This window comes from Rhea pennata, chromosome 2 (assembly GCF_028389875.1).
Source record: "Rhea pennata isolate bPtePen1 chromosome 2, bPtePen1.pri, whole genome shotgun sequence".
In the NCBI taxonomy this organism is placed as follows: Eukaryota; Metazoa; Chordata; class Aves; order Rheiformes; family Rheidae; genus Rhea; species Rhea pennata.
The window spans coordinates 135,381,316-135,401,613 of record NC_084664.1 but is presented as its reverse complement, the minus strand read 5'-3'; the positions used below and the strand labels follow the sequence as shown (position 1 = coordinate 135,401,613).

At 45.1% G+C, this 20,298-nt stretch overlaps 1 protein-coding gene across 1 annotated transcript in view; it reads right to left on the bottom strand.

Annotated features, from left to right (window-relative positions):
• KLHL14 (kelch like family member 14) overlaps nucleotides 1–18,519 on the bottom strand; it is a 62,257-nt gene extending 43,738 nt beyond the window's left edge. Inside the window, exons 1-2 of the mRNA XM_062568256.1 lie at nucleotides 17,585–18,519; nucleotides 141–262 (exon numbers count right to left, since the gene is read on the bottom strand). Coding sequence (XP_062424240.1) covers nucleotides 141–262; nucleotides 17,585–18,519 — 1,057 coding nt within the window. The remainder of the gene's footprint in view (nucleotides 1–140; nucleotides 263–17,584) is intronic.
• Nucleotides 18,520–20,298: the final 1,779 nt, after the last annotated feature.

The window sequence follows — 20,298 nt, the reverse complement described above, 5'->3', positions numbered from 1 at the left end:
TCTCAATTTATTGCTCCATTGTGAAGCCCCTTGTGATACATAAACAAATCTCTGAAGAGAAACAAATCAATAAAGTGTCTAATTTGATTAACCATGTTTTTAAATTCATCAAGACAACTGTACAAAAACAAACCACTTACTTGTCAGTATTTTCCACGTCTTCTTTTCATCATCATAATACTGAACCAAATTGCTGGGTAGCCGGTCAGGTCCGGGAGGCAATCCTCCAACCAGTAACAGCATTTTCTTATTGGAACGAATTCTTCACCCAAAACAAGAGGAAAGATGAACAACCACATTACTGAATAGTATTTTTAGTGGCAACAAAATCATAACCATCAAAAGAATGTTCACTGCTTGCAGTTTTCTATTTCATTTTTTGTGTTTCTTTCCCCAATCATGTCTCAACAATTTTTTGAACCAAGCAGAAAAATGATCAGAAAAGCTGCATATCTCTCTACTCATGGAATAATAAGCTTCCTTTATGCAATTTGTTAGAGGTTCATTCTAGAACGACCTTTTTCTTATATTATCCCTTTAAATCATCACTCTTTACAGCTGAATACACATGAAATGCTCTGGAGTTGTACTAAGGTTAAGCATTAAAGTTGCATGTCAAAAATCGTATTAGTCAAAATCATTATTATAAGCCATTCTACACTCAAAGAACCTTGAAAAAATTAAGGTTATGCAGAGAGTTTGTGAGCCAACTCTTTAATCACACACTGAACTTCTAACTCTAAACTAATAACTAAACTATACAGTTTAGTACAATTAGCAGCACTGGGCTAATGGTTATGGGTTAAATGCTACTTACAAGCACTTTTGTTTGTTTAATTTAGTCCAGACTCTAACTTTCACACACACACACCCCCCCAGTCTCCCCCCCCCCCCCCCGCTTTTGCTCTCCCCCTGTGCACCACTGGCTATAGCAACACCAATTGGTAAAAATGAGACTGTGATGTTGTTGTGAGCCTCCCCAGAGCGGAGCCCTGCCAATGCTTGCCACTGATCCAGCGGCATGAACTTGCTCAACTGTGCAAAGTCACTCTAATTCCCTCCCTCTGTTTTTCTACCTTCTCCCCCAGGGGGCAACCACTGAAAGGAGTGACTACCCACCCATCAAGAGCTGGCAATTCGCTGCTATTAACCGTGACCGTGATTCCCAATCTGCCTGGCAGTTCTTAAGAACAGGACTGCAATGTCTCATATGCAATAAAAGCGGTTATCTGCACCCTGGCCTCCAACACTCTACCTGATGAATGGACAATTCCTTTGCAACATTAAGGGATTTAGCACAATTGTAAGCGAAAAGAGGAGGGGAGACCACAGACCCCCCAGATGAGTCCTGATGCTTTAATAGTCACTTCACATATAATTGAACTTTCATCAGTTATACTAAGCCAGGGAGCAATAACACTGAAACAAAAGTCTACAGTCAAAATGTTCCTGCTAAGTAGGATGGTGACGTAGCCTGGAAAAAATGCATTGATACGAATGTGCAGGGGGACCGTGCATTTGACAGAAAGCACCCTTGCCAAAACCCAGTATTTTCCCACCAAAAAATAGCAGCATTGTAGGACTCTGTATGTCATTAGTATATGCGTAGAAAGGCACAGAACACATTAATCAAACCCCATCACCACAGTTACGTGTGGCAGGGCAAAACCTCTGCCAGGTGCTCCAATCTCAGTATCGCACTCCAGCAGAGGGAGCATCATCCCCGAGGCACACCAGTCGCTGCCACCAATGATTACCCAGGGAGAGTGCTGGTGACACACCAGCCCACCCTTGTACCAGGACTGCACTCCCCTCTTCAGAAGATTGCAGAAAATGCACTAAATTGCAGTCGTCTTTATATACACGCTACCCAAGATGCACTTAATTCAGGAAGGGAGCACACAGCTGAATAGTCAGTCGATCCACACGGCGCTTAGGAATAAAACCTCTCAAATAGCTACGCAGAAGACAACTACAGTCTGCAGGTACTACAAAACAAGACAACATCTATCATAAGGATGGCCGGGACATCCCCTGGCAGCTGGCCTTGTTTGTTTTCACATGAATTTAGGGCTCACGGAAGGTCCTGAACTGCCAGTACAGGACATGGAAACCCTCGCTTTGCAGGCAGGAGTCGAACAGCACAGGCAGCGGCGCTGCCCTTCGCTCCCACGCTGCCCCACCGCCGGGCTTTGCTCCCGGCCTGGTGCGAGCCCCTGCGACCATGCGGGTTGCTGCGAATCCAGCCTTTGACCTCCACACGAAACCTGCTGCTTACTGTGGGCTGAGGCCTGTCGCCTGCCCCGCAGAGTCTGGCTGCACGCAGCATCAGGGACCGCCTCGCCATCACTGTCAGCACCGACTCAGCTCAGAGCGACCAAGCTCGGGGGAAGGAAAGGTTTCACAAACATTGCCAGCGTCCTCAGTCTCCCCAGTAAAGTTTTTAATGAGAGAACATTTGATAAGAACTATGCAACACAGGAGCATGACAAACTATTTTTGGTACAAGTTAGGGATGACTGCACATGTAACAAGTGGCAGCGCAAACCAGAGCCATAAGTCAGTTATGCATGGCCATCCCTAACAATAGAGAATAAATTGTTTATTCCAGCCCTCTTGTGTCGTATGTTATATCACAATCAACTCCCTCTGTATTGTAAAATTCAGAATGCCCTTCTTGCAAGGTTTAGTTGATAAAGGAGTTTATTCTGATTTTCATCTTTCGTCTGTGAAACTCCCTTCTAACTCCAAAGCACTGTGAAAAACCAATGAATGGCCAAGGCTCAATAGTTAAGGTGAAGAATGAAATGTCAGATGTAACTCCGAGTCTCTAGACTTTGGCAGTTGCAACTATCATTAACATTACCTTTTCAGCTAAACAATCTGAGAATCTATTATATCTTCAGAGGAATGACACGGTTATATAGGAATGTCTAAATATATATATATATATATATATATATAAATGCTTAAAATGGGAAGTAATATGAACAGAAGCCTTAATAAAAATCTAATATGAACACAATAGCCAGCATAGTTTCTACCAAACTATTGGTAGAACTCTCAAATAACTCTCAAATAACTAACAAGCTGTGGGTTGTTTTACTCAAACGATACATAGAATTTAACTAATTTATATTAAGAGCTCTTCTGGTGAATTAAATAAAAATAATGCAATGACTAAAGAGATGCATGTTTTAAACCAATGTGTTTTCTTGGAGCCAATTTTGCTTTTTAAGTTTTGGAGGGGCTTCCTACATTTTTGGTTTTGAAAAAAAAATTCTCTGCTCTATTAGAATACACTATATCTGTATTTCACATTGCACTGAGCAGTGCTGTTGAAAACATTAACCTGCATATACATATTAAAATATGAAAGACATGGAAATGATTGCAGTTTATAGGTAGAAGTCCTTTTCAAATATTAATAAAACTGTGATTCAATGAAACACTGTGATGAAAGCAGGGTCTAAAAAATGTGTAATATTTTAGCAAGATAAAGTTTCTACCCTTTCTGCATTGTTGCATATTTGCTATTTAGATAACTCAAGATTACCATCTGAAACACTTTGTATTATAACTGAAACTCTCTCTTTTCATAGTCCTTATTTCACTGTATAATACAATCTATTCAGTTACATTGTAGTTCACAGTATCCCTAGCAAGACTGTTATGATCATCCTGTATTCAATTAAGAGTAGCAGGTGCCAGTCAGGGAAGGCTGAAATAATGTTAACCATGAACAGGCAGGCTGATGGCACAGCCAAAAGCTGAGATAAACTTATGAATGTCTTATCCTGTAAGTATTTTCTTAGACTTAGACTCCAAAACTCTAGTTCCCTTTGATATACATATATCAGTCTACACACACTTTCCAGTTTCTGTAGAAGGTTTTAAAATACTTAGTTCATCTTAATTAAGTCCCCAGGCACCTCATATGGTGTGAAATGTTTTGTCTGCTTACAAGACTAAAGTAAGTCAAAGTATATTTTAAGTCAACATTTTCAAACTTGCATGGTTTGGTTTAAGCACACAACCCTAGGTATCAGAAAACTCATGCAAGTGCCTTTCTTTTCAGACAGCTTGAATACCCATCTATACACCTAAATTCTATCAACTTTAATGATAGCAGTAAATGTGCATCAGCTCTAAGAATCAGGTCACTTATTTCAAAGTCCAAACTAAGTGTGCAATAAATAAACACTGAGCAAAATGCTGATCACAATTTTCTCATTATTTTACAAAGAAAGGATAGAAACAGAACTCAAGTCTGATGCCCATCTGAACCCAAGGCTTTTCTGCAAGCCTGATAACCTCATGTTATTGGAAACCACATTAACAACAAATTTTCTTCTTGTAGATTGTTTTTCTTTATTAATATAGCCATCAATCCTGCACTACTGAGTTTTCCTTATCTGGACAGTTAGTAGAAGTTCATTCTACCAGGCAAGGCAAGAAAACAAGCCCCACAGACAACAGATTTGCTCCAGACGCCTTCATTCTTTTTAAAAGATGCTGTAAAGCTCCTTTCTCTGAATTAGTGAATGCATAGAGAAGAAAATAAAACAAGGAAATGGCAACCCCGTAGCTCTTAACACATTGTGTCGTGTTAGATAGCAGAAAGAAAAAAAGTGTATCTTAGACACAAAGGTGGTTATAGCAATCAGTAAGAAAAAAATGAAGGAAGACTCCCCCAACTACACTTTCCTCTTAACTCAGGGCTATAATAAACCCAAATACTTAGATCATTCACTCTGTCTTAATTTAGGTTGTCATCATGGCTTAAGTATGGAGTGTGCTGGAGGCTTTTCATGCCATGAAACCTGCTCCTGTTTGAGCTCTGTCCACATATGCAGCACAGCCAAACTGAACTTAAGACGTTTGGCTCACTAAATTCAGGCTCAAACAAAACAGCCAAAAGAACAGCCCAGATTCAGCAAAAGCATGTGAACATGTGGTGAATTTTATGTATACAGATAAAGCCCATAAAGTCGTAAGATTTGAAAAAACGGAGTATTTACTGGTCAATACGTTGTGATACGGTCAAAAAAAAACGAGTAGGAAGAAGCATAGAAAAGGTGCATTGGATTAATTAGCAGCAGAAACAAAAAGCTATTTTAGAGTTTAGAATTCAACCTCAACATAATAAACAAAGAAATAAATACACTGTCTCAGTTGGCATTTTGAGTTTTTGTTGGTTAACCCTGAAGCAATAATTTAATCTTCAAAAACCAGGACAGTCCTTAGCAATCCTTTTACACCAAAAGTGCACCTGAAGGAATGTTGTGCAAACCAGTGTCCAACAGAAATAGAACGGAGAAGCTACCTGCATATCTGATCTGATGATGCAGACATACATTTGCCCATGACTGCAGAAACTATTTTCCCATCACACAGCACGTTACGAGATCCTTCGGAATCACCTTCACAAGCCCTGGACAGGCAATCCAGTGCAATAAAGGTGTCATGGGAAAACTATTTATTTCAGTGGATTTTAGCTTCCACAGCTGACTTCAGAGATACCCAAGATTAGCAACACATGTTCAGTAGAAAACATCACAGTCTAGGGTTTAACTGTGAATTTGGCAAAAGCCATAGGATACAATGTAGGTTTCATTTTAAACATAAAAAATTTGTGAGGTTTTATTATTACTTAAGTGAATTAAAGAGCATTGCTACTTATAGGTGAACAGACATTCAGAATCTCTTTCCAGTCCCATAAAACAGCCAGGGGAAGGACCTAAACTTACACAGCAATCAGATCAAGTCCTACAGACACAGAGTGCTGCTGGAACTCTAACCCACCAGGAATATTCTTCTTCTTAAGGGCAAAATTCTTCCCCAAAAGAATATCTAAATTTCATCAAAACCGAACATATAAATTCTGTCAAAACCTAATGCATGCTAAGGATTATCTAGGTCTTTTCCAAGTTCTGACCAAGAAATGATTTGGTTCTTAAATTCAAAATAGTTCAAAAATACAATGAACATACAAGTGTTTATGAAGGTTTTTTTTTCCCCACTCTTCTAAGGGTACTGTCACTGAAGATGCACCTGACAGAATGTGAATAAACTTTTTGCTAATATTAATAATGTACCTGAAAACCAGTCTTACCATTTACTTTAGTAACACGAAGCTTCTCATTTTCTTCTTTTCAGTCTCTTTACAAGCGTGCTTAACAGAACTCCCAGAGTAAATGTTTTCTTTGCAGCAGAGTTCACAGCAGCATTCACTAAACAGACTTGGTGATGTCCGAGACACAGCTGTTTTCCTAGTCATTTCCTATGTTGCCTAACCAGAGCAAAGCCCTGCTGACTACTGACAGACCAAAGTCTGGTAGCCTAAATACTCCATTGTGGGAATGATGTGCTGTGGGCATTTACTCAAGCATTTTTCACTTTTCTCCAAAGTGCATTTCACAGAATCACAGAATGGTTGAGGTTGGATGGGACCTCTGGAGACCATTTGGTCCACCCCCCCTGCTCAAGCAGGGTCACCTAGAGCACATTGCACAGGATCACACCCAGGCAGGTTTTGAATATCTCCAGAGAAGGAGATTCCACAACCTTTCTGGGCAACCTGTTCCAGTGCTCTGTCATCCTCACTGTAAAGAAGTTTTTCCTCATATTCAAGTAGAACTTCCTGTGTTTGAGTTTGTGCCCGTTGCCTCTTGTCCTGTCACTGGGTACCACTGAAAAGAGTTTGGCTCCATCTTCTTTACACCCTCCCTTAAGGTATTTGTAGACATTGGTAAGATCCCCTCTCAGTCTTCTCTTCTCCAGGCTAAACAGGCCCAGCTCTTGCAGCCTTTCCTAATAGGAGAAATGCCTTTCAGCTACTTCTCAATCCACTTCACTGCTCACTCATCTAACCCACACTTCCTGAGCTTGCCTGTGAGGATGTTAGGGGAGACAGTGTTAAAAGCCTTGCTGAAGTCAAGGTTAACAACATCCACTGCTCTCCCCTCATCTACCCAGCCGGTCATTCCATCACAGAAGGCTATCAGGTTGGTTAAGCAGGATTTCCCCTTGGTGAATCCATGTTGACTGGATCACTGTCTTTTCTTCCACATGCTTGGAGATGACATCCAGGATGAACTGTTTCATCACCTTTCCAAGGATATAGAGATGAGGTTGACTGGCATGTAGTTTCCTGAGTCCTCCTCCCTGCACTTTTTGAAGCACAAGATGGAGGTGGACTGGACATGGACTGAAGCGACACTGGCTTTCTTCCAGTCCTCAGGCACCTCTCCTGTTCTCCATGACCTTTCAAAGATGGAGAATGTGCTAGCAATAACATCTGCCAGCTCCCTCAGCATTCATGGGTGCATCCCTTTGGGGCCAATGGATTTTTGGGTGTCACATTTGCCTAAATAATCTCTAAATCGATCCTCCTTGACCAAGGGAAAGTCTTCCTTTCTCCAGACTTTCTCTCTTTTCTCCAGGCTCTGGGATTCCTGGGGGCTGCCCTTAGCAGTGAAGACTGAAGCAAAGAAGGCATTCAGTAATTCTGCCTTCTCTGTATCCCTTGTCACTAGGGCACCCACCGCATTCAGCAGTGGGCCCACATTTTCCCTTGTCGTCCTCTTGCTACGATTGTATTTGAAGAAGCCCTTCCTGTTCTCCTCAACATCCCTTGCCAGATTTAATTCAAAATGGGCCTTACCCTTCCTCATTGCATCCCTGCATACTCTGGCAATGCTCTCATACTCCTCCCAAGTGACCAGTCCCTTTTTCCACGTTCTGTATACTTCCTTCTTCTGTTTGAGTTTGGCCAGGAGCTCCTTGCTATTTTATTTACTGCACTTTAAAACACACTTTTGTGCATTTTATTTATTTAACAAATACATGTATTAGACAAAAAGGAAAGTAACTGGTTGCTCCAGAAGCAATTTCTCCTCTTTGTCTCTATTTAAAAAGCAAAAGTTTAAGGGTAAGTGAATCAATCTGATGTGTTTTTGTCCAACAGGCCGCACTTTACATGTTGCAAGGTTACTGGCTAACTTTTACAGTTCCCTTTAAATGCCTTTATTTCTATAGTGACCAAACAATTTTCCATTCCCTGTATTACAATGATGGATAATGAGTTTGGTATTCTGCATATCTGATTTTTTTGTGGATCCAGACCCCCTACTGTTACTAATCTAGAATGGTCCCTAAGTAAATCCTGAATTGTTAGGGTATCTTTTTAGCTGGAATATAGCTAAAGTGAATGTCCCTTCCTTTCAAGATAAGATCCTCTGAATCTAATAGATCTAATAGTATCTAATAGATACCAGAAGTGTGGCCAGCTATCCCAGAAGAGTGACATCTATCATCAGTGTTTCTTTGGGAGGAACATGCAGTGATGTCCTTTTCATCATTGTCTCACAGCATTACCAGCTTATTCCTCATGCTGACAGGAGATTGGTACCACTTCTTCAGAAAGACTCTCAGTAGCTTTCCCATATGGACGCCTGCCAAGGTTGCTGTATCTGTACATGAAACCGCTGTTCCCTATAGCTGGAGACAAGCTTTAATAGATGCTTTCTTTGTCTGCGTGACATCAGGAAGAGTCAGCCGAGCTTATCCTCCTGAACTTCTCCTTTCTCAAAGGTACTGCTCTTCTTGTGACACAATTATGCTGCAACCAACTTCCTTTTGTGGAAGTTTGTTAGGAATCGTAGTTCCTGCATTGCTGTCGCAGACCTCACTGCTTTCCGTACTTCCTATAACGATGATATCTGCAAAACAGATCATCTGAGCACAAGTCTTTCCAAATTCGTTGAGATCTGAATGCTAAAGATATCCTTACTGACAACTCAGTGAACATATGAAGCATTGTAAGGGATTTGAATGAAAGGAATTTTACTAGTAGCGCTTTTACTGGTAAAGGAGTCACAAAATCTGGTCCATGCCATGCATCTTATTGGTAGAACTTGTTTTCCATATTGTTGGCAATTCTATAAAATCTTAAAGAAATTCCCTTGGTCCTGAGTAATTTTTAAAATAAAACTGAAGAAAATGTTTACATTTTTTCTTCCTTTCCAACCTCCTCCTTTTTTTCTTCTTTTGACAGATGTGAACACAGAAATTTTCATAGAATGTGGACAAATCTGTATTTTCCCATAAAAAAAAATTAACCAACTCTTTTTATTGACACTGCAGACTGAAAAGTCAGAAAGCTCCTTTTTTGCTTGATTATATATTGGATGAGTACGACTATAGGAGGCCTCTGCATCAGAGGTTGTCACAGGCCCAGCTGAGTCTCCTTTTCATCAGCGAGCTGAGGAGAAGAAACATGAGGCTGCTGCCTCATATAAGCTATGACTTGTTACTTTTTCCACTGGCTTTTTTTTTCTGAAAGTGAGAGGAAGACGGGAAGAACCAACTGTGGCATCAACTTCTATTTTCTTCCAGCTTCACTGCAAACAGTCTGTTTCCACTGAACTTGGCAGCTGATAGTATTTGCTCAAAGTTCATTGTCTGCTTTCCAAGAACACAGCAAAAAGTGTTGACTAGTAACAGTACTAGGCATGACAGTCTTTAAAGAAAAGTTCAGGAAGCCAACAAACACGAAAAATGATGCCAAGAGGTATTTAATAATGGATTTCAGCTTCCTATATTCTATAAGATCTTTAGATAGTAATTCGCTAAACCCTGTAATTCCAGGCAGGATCTGTTTCAACAAAATCAGCTGTAGAAACAGATGTTTGCAGAGCAGTTCAATCCAGCTTAAAACTTTTATTCAGCATTCCTATTACATTCCTTTATGTTTGATTTTTTCAGGATATACTTTCCAAAAGAATAAAGATTGCCTTTCCTAGGTATGAAACTGCTTTGATTTATAAAAAACACAGAATCTTGGCTGCCTTTCCTAAGAGTTATCTAAATAAATAAAATGGTGGGGATTTTTTTTTCAAACTATGAATTTTTTTTTTTTTTTACATAATGTGAGTTTAACAAAACCAATGATTTTTTTCCTGGAAAATTATTTTCTGTTAATTTTATGTTCTACCTTTGCTTTCCTTGGTCCCTCCCACACCTCCACCAGAAGGCTCACTGTGCTCTCTCTTGAGTACAGACCCAAAGAACTGCACTGGGGCAGCTCTATTCATTTTCGTGGTCCGTAATTACAGACTCAGAACTTCTAATTTCCTCCTCTCTGAGGAAAAACTACAGCAAGTCAAAGCCGTTACAGGTCCTCAAAAGTCCAAAGACAGAAAGGGTCTGCAAGACCCTCTCCTCTACATCTCTGCTCTCCATGGGAGGCAGATAAACATCAGGGAAAAAGAGAACTGAAAAGCTGCAGATAGGACATGCAGACAGCTGTGTGCAATGCAGTGTTTGTAAAAGGTGCTCCCTCGGTATAAATCTACCAAGAGGATGACGTCCAATAGGGAACTACTTTATTTCGGAGGCTCTCCACTTTCTGTGAGCCAGGAGCTCCCTGACACGATAATCCAGGACTGCATTGCCAAAGTAGGCAAGCGCAGCACAAGACCTCATGGGAGACAGCTCCATCCCTTTCAGGACTTGTAGGATTTGTAAATGAGTGGCACGGACTGTTGCAGATAGTGGAAAGAGGCACCTTTGCAGAAATACGGCATTTGAGGAGGAAGTTCACATTCTCTCAAGCGTTTAGCCCTGAGTTTGTGGGGTTTAATAAGATTGTCTTTTTCTGAATTGCCTTTATTTTTCCTCTAGAGGAAGAAGTGGAATATAGTTAAGGAATTCTGCTCTTACGAAAAGAACTTAGGAATGCAGATTACATCAACATATGTGTACCTGAACACAGAAAGGGACAAGGCTGCAAATACCACCCTACACCACAACCTTATACACAAGTACCTGATGTATGTTGTCCATCCTCTACTACCCTGCCTTTGGGGTTCTGGCAGGCGAATTTGGATAAACACAGCTTGTGTCTGCATTTCTGATACTCCTCTCCTCCAGCCCCACCCCCGCTTGCCAGAAGCAAAAGCAGACTCTACGCCTGCAGGCCAAGGTGGAGGAGAAGGATCAGTTTGGCTGGCTGCGGCAGCCAGAGGAGAGGGAAGAAGCTGCTTCGCATTGAGCAGAGAGGCTGAGAGCAAAGACCAGCAGTGAAGTGGGGAGTCTGGCAGAGGGCAATTAGGAGAAGGGATGGGGCAGCAGAAGCGGAAGCTCAGTTAGGACATGTGTGGGGAAGATCTGATCTGGTGGACTGGTGCAGGAGAGGCAGAATGGTATGAAAGCAAGGGGGGCCCATGAAAGAGAGATCAGTAAGGAATTGTAGTTTGGCAGTTCAAAAGGCTTTGAAGCAAGGGGTTTTGAGAAAATGAAGTTCTGCAGCAAGGGAGAGTGGGAGACAGGGTAAAAGCTGAAGTAATGGGGACTATGTGCTCCTGAGGGACATAAATTCAGAAGCGCTGAGGGTTTACAAAGAAGAACCACCCCAGTTAGCTACCTCTGAGAAGGACTCCAGCTGGCAAGAGAAGGGGAGTATCTGCACATGATAACCTGGCACCATCTTCTCTTTTCTACCTAAAGGTATTCGAAGGACAGTTGCCCATAAAAGAGACTATTAAAACACTCCTTAAAAACTATGTTTGAGGAAAAATGAGGGAAATTTTCTTTACTGTGAGAATGACAGAGCACTGGAATAAGTTGCCCAGAGAGATTGTGGAGTCTCCTTCTCTGGAGATATTCAAAACCTGCCTGGCACAATTATGTGCAACACACTCTAGGTGACCTTGCTTGAGCAAGGGGGTGGACTAGATCATCTCTAGAGGTCCCTTCCAGCCTCAGCCATTCTGTGATACATTTCTCCTAATGAGTGCTCTAACTGAGCTGGGAAACTGGCTATCACCAATGCCACATCTTTCTCAAGCATTTTACCATTCAGGACAGTTGTGTCTTTAAGTAGACTCTGAAGGACAGTCTTGACCCTCAACAGTCATCTTAAGACAAGAGTGCCCCCTCTGACAGTTATCTGAGCTCTGTTTCTTCATCCCTCCCCAATATTTAAGCACTGATATTTCAGCACCAGCCTGTCTCCACAGGCAAATGAATGCACATAAGGCAAGTAAGGCAAGTAGGTGAGACTAACTAGGATTAAACTGACTACAGTGCTGTGGTTCACTTCCCTCTAATGTGTCAGTCTCCATCCTGCAGCTCAGCTGAGAGAGTCCTGGCATGGGTACAATTTACAGATATTAATTCAGGCACACAAGACCTGCTCCCAAGCCCACTGAAACAAACCGCAGGCTCACATTCACTTCATCCAAACCCTAATGCAAATGTTAGTAATTCATCAAGGTATGACTTTTATCCAGATCTGAAATATTTCTCACTTGCTGTAAACCATAGCTATAAATATTACTTACAAATCCAAACACTGGCTTTAGGATCACAAAGGAAGAGGCAAGTGGCTAGCTGCTACAACACATGACAATGTAATTCAGTGAAAAACAAGCACAATTTTTTTTGCAACCACCAATCCCCCTCCCCAGAGATCCTATGAAAACCTTAGCAGAAAAAGAAGTCAAATTGAACTGTAGTTTGCTGAATTTGTAGATAAATTCAGAGTACTGAAGAAGGAAATTATTTCATTGCCAAGACATGTAGCCAGTTTCTTCAAATTTTTAATCTACTCAGTAATAAAATAGACTTCCACATAAATTCTGGGGTCTTGCACTGCTTGTGATTTTACATTTGCCCTCTTCTTCAACAGTAACCACCCTCCTACCATGTGAAAGCCGGTCACATCACCTTTCACCGCTTAATTAGTTGTCATTTGCAGTAACGTTAATCAGCACAACAGTCTGCAGGAAACCCTGTCCCCACCGAAAGTAAAGAGGCCCCTCTACTCCCAAGGTAGCTTCAGCAGGACCAGAATTTGCACGTCCAATCTCTCTTTAAAGACTACTAGTGCAGGGGAAAAAAAGTACAAGAATGCACAGACCTAGCTGCGGTGCAGGACTAGGCTGAATCCAGTAAATCCAGTAAATGACAGCACAGTCAGACTTAGCCTTCTTGCTTCTTTGTCTTTTTATTTTCCTCCTTGCTCTTTCACCCTTCAATTCTGTATTTCCTGCCTACGACTTTTCCCACCTCAGGTCAGCTGGTTGATCCCCATCCATTCTTCCTCCCCCACATCTGCAATAGCTTTTCCAGAAACTGAAATATTTAGCTGTTACTGACAAGAGAAGCTGTTTTTCTCAATAATTATTTTTTCTTTTCTTTCATACACTCTCTTCTTTTTATCTGTTTTTCTTTGTCTATTTTCCTCTTCAGTATTTTTTCATTCTTTCCCTCTCCTCCCTTCAAAACTGAAAATTGTACTTCTTTCTCTCCCCTTCCCCTTCATTTGTACTTCCTTGCTTCCATTATTTATACCTTGTCTCACCCCTGGAGTATCTTATTTCCTTTCTTATTCTGCATTTTCCTGCTCTCCCAGCTTTACTTTCCTCAGTCCCCTCTGCCTTCTGCTGCCTGATTTAGCCGGAGAGCCCTCTAATTGCTGCTGTGCCTTCAAATCCTGCGAGGAGCTGACCAGCCCCGATCCCTACCGATTTCGGTAGGAGTTGCAAGCGCTCTGCAACTGATAAACAACTCCAGGCCGTGCGGGGCTGCCGCTTCCCACCCCACGCGCCTTGCTACGGCTGTCTGAAACACGGTAATTACAGGCAAGTGAAACTGCGCGATCGGCACAAGGTACTGTAAAAAGGTAACAATCTTGCTCTAAAATATTGATACTAAGGCCAGTACCTTCTCTTTTTTTTCCCCTGTAATTCTCCTTTCTCTGTCTCTAGCTGTATTATCTACCAGCACAAATCAAAGGCAATTTGCAAACTACGAGTTTCATACTAGTGATATGTTTGTAACCATTTTCATTGTTGCAAATCTACATGGAAGCAATAATAATTCTTACTGCCTCATTCAGCCTTAAAAGTCAAATTCTTTCCAACAACCCAGTAATGCTCTAATCCAGAACTTTCTTAAAAATATGAAAGTACAATATGCATTATATCATGTATATTAGATTAGATAATAAAGCACAGAGACGTTTTGATCAACTAAATGCTGAAGTAAAGTCCTGAGAGACAAAAAAATAACTGGAAAATGAACATTCTTTTTTTTACCTGAATGCATTTTTTCCCTGAGAATTACAGAAAACATGAAATAGAATAGAGTTATCTATATCTCTCAGGGATAATCAAAATCATTTAAGCCAGAGTTAATGTAATAAGTTCAGGATCACTGTAATGGGCCCAATTCACTCTATGTTGAAAACAATCGGATTTTTTTCTACTGATGTCAGAACTGATTATGGCTCAAGAAGCTTTTACAGCAACACTGAGGCCTACTTTAGGTGAAAACCACTTTTTCACCGAAGCCAGAAAGCTCCAGCATAAACCTGAAAAAGGGAGATCAAAGTCAACAGAATTACTAACTTGCTTAGAGTTAATCACCTGATCAAATGCTAAATCAGAGCCGAAATACTCCGCTCCCATGCTAACGTCCCCAGCTGAAGATAGTACAGCAGAGTTCAGAAGTGTTCACCTTCTCTTGGGAATTCCCAGGAGGAAAAAAAAAAAAATGCTCTCCCTGCAGGTAAAATCAGTTTTCTCTTTTTTTACAGTCCTGACAACCCAACACAAAAGTCAGACCAGATACCTCTTAGACCAAACATCACTAATACCACAGGATTTGCATCTGTAAAACAAACTTTATAAATTACTCTGTTCATACTGCATAGATCGGACTAGGACCCAAAACTGTCTCCCACAGTTACACTAGTCCTCAGACCCTGATGACAGCAGAAATTGATACTGGTCACAAAAGTAGTAGAACAAGTTCAGAAAATAAAACACTGCTACTTTTACTGTTGTATTTCAGAGCAGAATGACCACACTTTAAGCTTCCCAATGTACACTCATCTTGTTTAAGAAATACAAGTAGGTCAAATCCCTGAGTACTCCAAACTGGTAGTGTGCATATGTGTACACATATATACATATATGTGGGCTTTTCTAATTGGATGCTACAGGAAAAAAAATGTTATTAAATGTAAAAAAGTTATTGGCAAGTTCTAATAGTGCATTAAGCAGATGACTATGCCACTGTGCTGCTTATATCTGTCACTAATATGCATTATATTGCTTATGTGGAACACTTAATCTCTTTCTACAGGTGGTGTGAATCTTCTGTGAATTACGTTTCATAAATCTTTCTCAAAGTTCTAAATTATCAGGTCACAATTACTCACAAAACAAGCAACGAAGTTTTAAAGTCCTTCTCCACGCAACCATTTTTACTTATTTGCACACTTACATAATTGTCCAGTTACTTTAAACATTTCCTTTTCCAAACTAGTAACTTGGGAAAGTGTTCGCTAGTATTTTTCCTTAAACTAAAATTTGATTGAATGTCAACCTGTCAAAAATCACAGTTTTAGAGAAACTAAGGGGAACAGGCAACATAAGTCTGGAAATCTCTATGGTTTGGAGTATGTTTCTTTTGTTTCTTCTTTCACGTTTACAAAGACATTAGGCAGCCTGATGAAGCCTTAAAATGATGAAGCCTCAAAGATGGATCTTAGTGATTCTTACAAATTCCCAGGAATAGGATTCAAGACCCAAAATGAAAATATACCAATTGTATTCTGTATCACAGGGCATTTCGATATCTCCAATGTTTTATTTAAATCTCTCTTCTTTAGAAACATACATTAGAACTTACTTGAAATGTTTTGCCTCTAACTTCAGTGACACCAGAGAACTCAATCAACTGACGCTAGTTACAATGCTGTCACTAAACATACACTAAAGTTGAGAAGGTGATGGTGTGTTTTCACCTATTACAGCTATGTCAAGGGTCTCTGAAACATTATTAGTGGCACCTATATATATAAAAATGTGTGTGTGCAGACCTATTACAAACAATGAATGTGGTATTTGGATGGGTTTGCTCCCATAAGCAACTGCCTGAGTACAACTTTGATTCTCGTCTAGTCTGCTTAAAGTCCAATCCTTTTGTGTGCTCTCCTGCTTAAAGTAAAAGACAGCTTCCAGCAGCCGGAGTATCAGATTCTCACAGCATCCATGACACTTGTAAGCATTCAGTGGTCAGAACACCACTACATATCCTTCAAATGACACGGACCAGTGAAGCTGGAAGGTATCGCCACTGAACCACGCTGGCCGGTATCTCGGCAATCCACCAGGACATGAGCCCCAGCGTGCCCCAGGTGCTGTGTGCAGACTCTGGACTAAGGAAGAGCCAGTGGATTTTGCATTCTGAAAGCCAACAGTTTTGAACAGCGAAATGTAAAGGATACACACCAGCTCTAACAGTAGCATCTCCAAAACACTTCACAACGCTTGCATTTGTTTTTCATTGTAGGGCTTAGGAGTGAGAATTGCTTAGGCAGTAAGGCAATAGGTACAACACAAAACACTAACAGAGCTAGCTACCTAGAGATAATAAAAGAAGGCACAGCATTTCTAAAGTTAAATCATCAGGGTGGCTATTACAATTAAGATATAAAGAATTCCTTGCATTAATACTCACTGAGCATATTATCTAAAATATTAATGTACTATTCTCTCTAGTCATTAATAATATCCAGCTATTAGTTAAAAGGCAGAATAATGTATTCTAAGTGTGCTTTGATTTTTGCACTGCCGCGTCACTGTATTTGGAGGATGGTATTATTTCTGAATGAAATGAAGTATAAATGTATTTTAAAGGGAGAAAAATAAATGTCCTCTTCATTTAGGGTATATTTACTATTCATTAAACTATGCATCGTGCTTGTAGTTTCTAACACCTGCCTCGTATTGTCAGTCTTTGACATCATGATTCATTACTTTATTAAATGAAAACAACTGACATGTTGTAGATATAAACACTATGAAGTCACAATGCCCAAAACGGACATTATCAGAATATTGATAATACAAGAATGTGTGTGAATAATAAGATTATTTATAAGTAGACTGAGGACTTGGATATTACAGCTTGAAATGGCCTGAAGATGCAACTCGTCATTAAGGAGTAAAAAATGGAAAGAAAAAACAAGCAAACAAACAAATAGGGCCTGCAGTAAATAACCAGAGCAGGCTTGCAAACCACGGGCTTTCACCCGCACGGTGAAACCCCCGCTCCCACCCCCGCCCTGCGGAGCTGCGGGTCACCGCCGGCGCCGGGCGCGCAGCGGCCGCGGGGCTCAGCCCCGACGCCAGTCGCCCCGCGGCCGCCCCCGCCCCCCCCCCCCCCCCCCCGCGCCCCGCCGCGCAAACCCCGCACTTCCCGGGAAGCCGGCGGCGGGGGGACCCCCCGGCGGGGCCGCGCCGCTCAGCGCCCGCGGGGCGGCTCTCGGGCGGCCGCGCCGCGGGGAGGGGAGGCGAAGGGAGGGGAGGGAAGGGGAGGCGAGGGGAGGGGAGGCGACAAAAAGTTTGGCGGCGCCGCTCCGCGGGCGGCTCTTGCCGCTCTGCGCCGGTCCCCGCGCAGGGGCGCCCGCCGCCCCGGCCCCTCGGGGCCGCCCGCTGCCCGGCGCGGCAGCGGCGGGGGCGGAGGAGCGGAGCGGAGCGGAGCGGAGCAGCGCGGAGCGGCTCACCTGCTGGCCAGGCTCTGCCGGCAGTGCTGCCTGAAGGGCATCAGGTGGTAGTTCATGGCGTCCAGCAGCAGCTTCTGGCACACGGGGTCGGTGCGCATGAAATCCACCGACTGGACCCGCTCCACCAGCTCCGGGGCCGGGATGAGGGCGAAGCGGAGGCGCTTCATGAGGTCCGGGGCATACTGCATGCGGGTCTCGCGGTCGTGCTCCAGCCAGAGCACGGACATCTGGAAAAGCGCCAGCTCCGACTCCACCGGGGGGGGCAGCGAGTCGAGCAGGGCGCGCATCTCCTCGAAGTTGAGCAGCAGCACGTCCTCCACCAGGTACTTGTTGGCCAGCTTCTTGGTCTCCTCCAGGCCGTGCAGGGCGGCGATCTTGCACACCTGCTTGTAGTTCTGCACCGAGATCTGGTCGTTGAGGAACTGCACGCACAGCTTGGTGACCTGCGGGATGTGCAGGATCTTGCTGACCGACAGCACCTCCTCCACCGTGTCCAGGGAGAGGGTCACGTTGGCCGTGTACAGGTACTCCAGCACCAGGCGCAGCCCGATGGACGAGCAGCCCTGCAGCACCAGGTTGTTGATAGCCCGCGGGCTGGCCAGCAGCTTGTCCTCCGGGGAGGAGGACGGCGTGCCGGGCTCCTCGGGCGGCTGCGGCTGCGGGTCTTTCGGCGGGCCGCCCAGCCCGTCCTGGGCGCCGGGCCCCAGCCCCAGGGCGTGGGGGTGGCCGCCGCTCCCGCCGCCGCTGGAGAAGAGGGATCGGAAGTACTGGGAGCAGGAGGCCAGCACGGCCTTGTGGCAGTGAAACTGCTGGCCCTGGGCCGTCAGGGTCACGTCGCAGAAGAGCTGCTTCCTCCACAGCAGGTTGAGGCCGTGCAGCAGGTTGTCGCTGTGGCTGGGGTCGAAGGTGGAGGTCCTGTCCCCGGATCTGGACATGGCGAGCGGCCTCCGACACACCTGCCTTTTAAACCCTCCTCCAACCTGGGCAAAGGGGTGGGTGGAGGGAGGGTGGGGAGGGGGACGACACAACAATAAATACAGAGCTTTAGAGGCCTGGAGGGCTCATCTTGACCGTATGTGCAGGGCGGCGGGAGGGCGAGAGCAGCCGCGGCAGGAGCGCCCCTCTCCCGGCCGAGCCGCCCCCCCCGGAGCAGCCCACGGCGGCCGCGCACGCTGGGAGCCGGGCCCGGCGCGGGGCTTGGCTTTGTCCCCCGCGCACCGACGGGCTCGCTGCGTGAGGCCGCAACTTGGGAAAGCGGGAGGATATTTATTATTAATTTTTTTTTGACCTCCTCCCTCCCCCCTCCGCACACACATGCATACATACACGCACACCACCCCTTTCTCCTCCCTCCGCGGTGCAAATTGGGCTTCTCTCCAGGGGAGGAGCGAGGAGGTAGGGGCCGTGTTCAAAGCTGAGCCACCTCCCCCCCCCCCGCCGCCCCCCAAAAAACCCAAGCGATCAAACGAGCGAAAAATATAATCCCCGAGCCCACTCCAAACTCCGCGATGCCCGGAGAAACTACCAAGTGACTAAAACTCTGGCTGCGAGGGGAAGCACCCGCCCTGCCCCTGCGCGCTGCCCTCTCCGTGCCCGGCTGCTCTCCCTCTCCTCCTCGCTTTTGCAACTCTGCGGCGCCGGGATCTGCTTCGCCCCCGTGCGTGCGTGCGTGTGTGTGCCGGAGTGTCCGAGCCGGGGGACCCGGCGGTGCCAGGCACCAAAGTTGAGCCCCCTCCTCCGCCCTAGTTGGGAGGCTTTGCAAGACTTCGCAACCTGCAGGAGGAGGAGGAGGAAGCAGCAGACCCCAGGCCCTGAGAGGGGCCGCCTGGTCTTGTCCTGCCCGGCTCGCTTCTCCTCTAAGCAGAAGGCGCCGCTGCCCTAACTCCGGTAACTGCGTGAAGTTCAAGTTGGGGGAAGGATGGGGCGGGAGGGGAGGCCGGCGGGGAGCAGGGCCCTGCCCGGCGGCCGCGCTCCCGCGGCGCCCTCCCTTCCTCCCCTTCCTCCTCCTCCTCCTGGAGGTCCCCCCGCGGCCGGCGCTAACCTGCAGCGGCACCTGCGGGGGCTGCGCGCCCGCCGCCGCCCGCACCGGGGGGAGCCGAGGCCGCCGCCGCCCGCGCCCCGCCGCGGGATCCCGCCGAGCCCCGCTCCTGCCATTGCGGCGCGCTCAGCCTGCCCGCGCCGCGCCGCGCCGCGCCCGCGCCCGCTCCCGCGCCCCGCCGGCCCCCGGCCCCATCCCCGCCCCGCCGGCCCCGGCCCCGGCCCCGGCGCGGCTCCCCGGCGCGGCGCAGGCAGCTCCCAGCGCCTCTCCCTTTAAGTGGACCCGGTCAATCCCCCCCCTCCTCACCACACACACACTCACACACTCACACACACTCACACGCGCACACACTCCTCCTTCCTTCTCCCTCCCCTTCTTTCTTCCTCGTTTTGCCCGTTTCTTGCAATCGGAGTTTATTCTGCAAACGCGTTTGTTACACAACTGCCCCCCCTCGCCGCCCTCCGCGCACACTTCCAGCCCGCGCACACACGCACACGCGCGCACACACACACACACATACACCCCTTTCCTCTCCCCCAACAGCAAACAAATCAGGAGACACAGGAAAATACACGGAGACGGTTAGACACAAGGCCAGAAACTTACCTGCTCCACAACCAGCTGCCAAAGTAAAGGTTCACTTAAGCTCCCCCCCAAAAAAATCAATTGTCCTTTT